The sequence below is a fragment of the Haliaeetus leucocephalus genome, unplaced genomic scaffold (assembly GCF_000737465.1).
Source record: "Haliaeetus leucocephalus isolate CR32 unplaced genomic scaffold, Haliaeetus_leucocephalus-4.0 Scaffold953, whole genome shotgun sequence".
NCBI classification, from domain to species: Eukaryota; Metazoa; Chordata; class Aves; order Accipitriformes; family Accipitridae; genus Haliaeetus; species Haliaeetus leucocephalus.
The window spans coordinates 4,266,145-4,268,150 of record NW_010973389.1 but is presented as its reverse complement, the minus strand read 5'-3'; the positions used below and the strand labels follow the sequence as shown (position 1 = coordinate 4,268,150).

General features: G+C 52.2%; 1 protein-coding gene across 1 annotated transcript in view; it reads left to right on the top strand.

The window, feature by feature from the left end:
* The first annotated feature begins 438 nt into the window (after window positions 1-438).
* Window positions 439-2,006, top strand: part of NAPRT (nicotinate phosphoribosyltransferase) — a 6,848-nt gene continuing 5,280 nt past the window's right edge. Inside the window, exon 1 of the mRNA XM_010584246.1 lies at window positions 439-703. Within this exon, the coding sequence (XP_010582548.1) occupies window positions 439-703 (265 nt within the window). The remainder of the gene's footprint in view (window positions 704-2,006) is intronic.

Below are 2,006 nucleotides of genomic sequence, written 5' to 3'. Positions count from 1 at the left end.
ATTGGATGATGTTTTTCTCTGCCAAGTGCAACTTCTCCGAAGTGATTTGTTGGGAGACTTTGCGATATTTCCCTTCCTTGTTCCCTTCATAAAAGGAAAGGCCTTGACATGGGTGACCTGCATTTCTGGGTTGAAATTGAAGGTCTGGGTGGCATCCTGTCCAGATAGCCTGTGCTAAGGGTGTTTGCAGTCACCTTTCCCAAGGTAGAGACCCCAGTCAGTCTCTACAAAAAAAAAACAACAACCAAACAACAGGATGAATCACTGGGAAGCATCCAGAAATTGCTGGTTTGGGGCTGAATTTCTTCTCTCTTTTCCCCTTGCTGCTCCTGATATCCTGCACAGGTCACTTCAGCTGATCATTTTGTTTGTTAGGAGCCAGGGCTCTCCTGAGTGTGGCCTGTGGAAAGGGGAGGTGGTGTTTCTAACCGTAGGCACATGTGGTCTGTTGTGGTGCCAGAGCCCGAGCTCTGGGCTCAAGTCACACAGGGCCAACACCGAGCGAACGGGAAGCGCCCTGGGGTTGTGCTGCAAGCACTGGACGAAGCCGCAGCAGCGCCCAGCCTGGGCAGTACGCAACAGCTGAATGACGATGACTCCAGCACCAGCTTTCGTGGCTGCGCGTGGTGCCCTGTGCATGATGTGCAGGTGCCCGGGGAACCTGGTGTTAAGTGGTGCCCTGCATGTGCAGTGCCTGGTGCAGGTATGTCTGGGGCCTGGCTGCCCTGTGCCCAGTGTCCCCTTTGGGGTTGCTGCACGTGGTTCCTGCTGTGCACGCTGTCCCTTGCCCCGATGTTGGTGTGTCCCTTGTACCACCCGTGCCCATGCCCCGTACACCATGTACCTGGTGTCCTGTGTACCCCTTGCCTTTCTCTGGTCTGTGTCTCGGTGTCCTCCTGTGTGCTGTTCCCCCTGTGCCATGTGTCCATTAAGCCACCAACATCCCATGTGCCTGCTGCCACAGGTGCCCAGTGTGCCATGTGCCTGGTACTGGGGATGCTACGTGTCCTGTGTGTCCGGTGTCCTGGGTATCCAGTGTCCCATGCGTTGTCATCCCCAGAGTCCCTGGTGTTCTGGGTGCTGTCACAGCCGTGGCCATGTGTGCCTGGTGCTGGCTGTGCCGTGTCCCATATGAGTGCTACTGTGCCCTGTATGCTGCCATCCCTGGTGTCCTGTGCCCTGTCCCCCCTGTGTGCTGCCATCCCTCTGTGTCCCCTGTATGCTGTTGTCCCTGTGCCCTGTGTCCCCTTTGTGCTGCCGTCCCTGGTGCTCTTGTCCCACAAATGGGGTTCCTTTACCCGGTGTGCAAGCCAATAACACACAGGGTTGAGGTATTTTCAAATTAATTTCATTGATGTGTGTGAACAGGTGCCTGTCTCAAGGCAGCACACCCTTGTCTCAAAAATTCTCATATTTATACACTTAACTAGTACATATTCATTGTTATTTTCCTCAATGATTGGTTGTTCTTTGCCACTCATGTAAATTAGTGTGCAGACTCTGTCTTCTTCATTGTCTGCTTTTGAGTAGGTAGTATCATTTACGTAGGGGGTCAATGAGTCGGTGGTCCGATATCCCCCTGTAAGAACTACCTTTTACCTACTTCTTTCCTAATCCAGGCAGTTCCAAGTGTTTCTTCAAGGTTTATTGACCAGACCACACTCCATTACCCTTTCTGACATGAACATAAAAGTGCCATTGTCTCTAATAGTTCCTAAACCCCAAATCATGTCTAGTTATTGTTTCCCTAGTTTAAATATTAACTGATGCAGGCTGTACACATGACTTTAGCAGCTCCCTGGTTCTTTCAATCATATTACACATACTAATTGATAACAGTGCCACGTGGCCCCTGTGTGCTGCCGTCCCTGGTGCCATCTGTGTCCCCTGTTCTTGCCACCCCTGGTGCCCTGTGTCGTCCCCCTGTGTGCTGCCATCACCAGTACTAGATGTGTCCTGTTTGCTTCTGTCCCCCATGTGCTGCCATCCCCGTGTGTCCTCTGTCC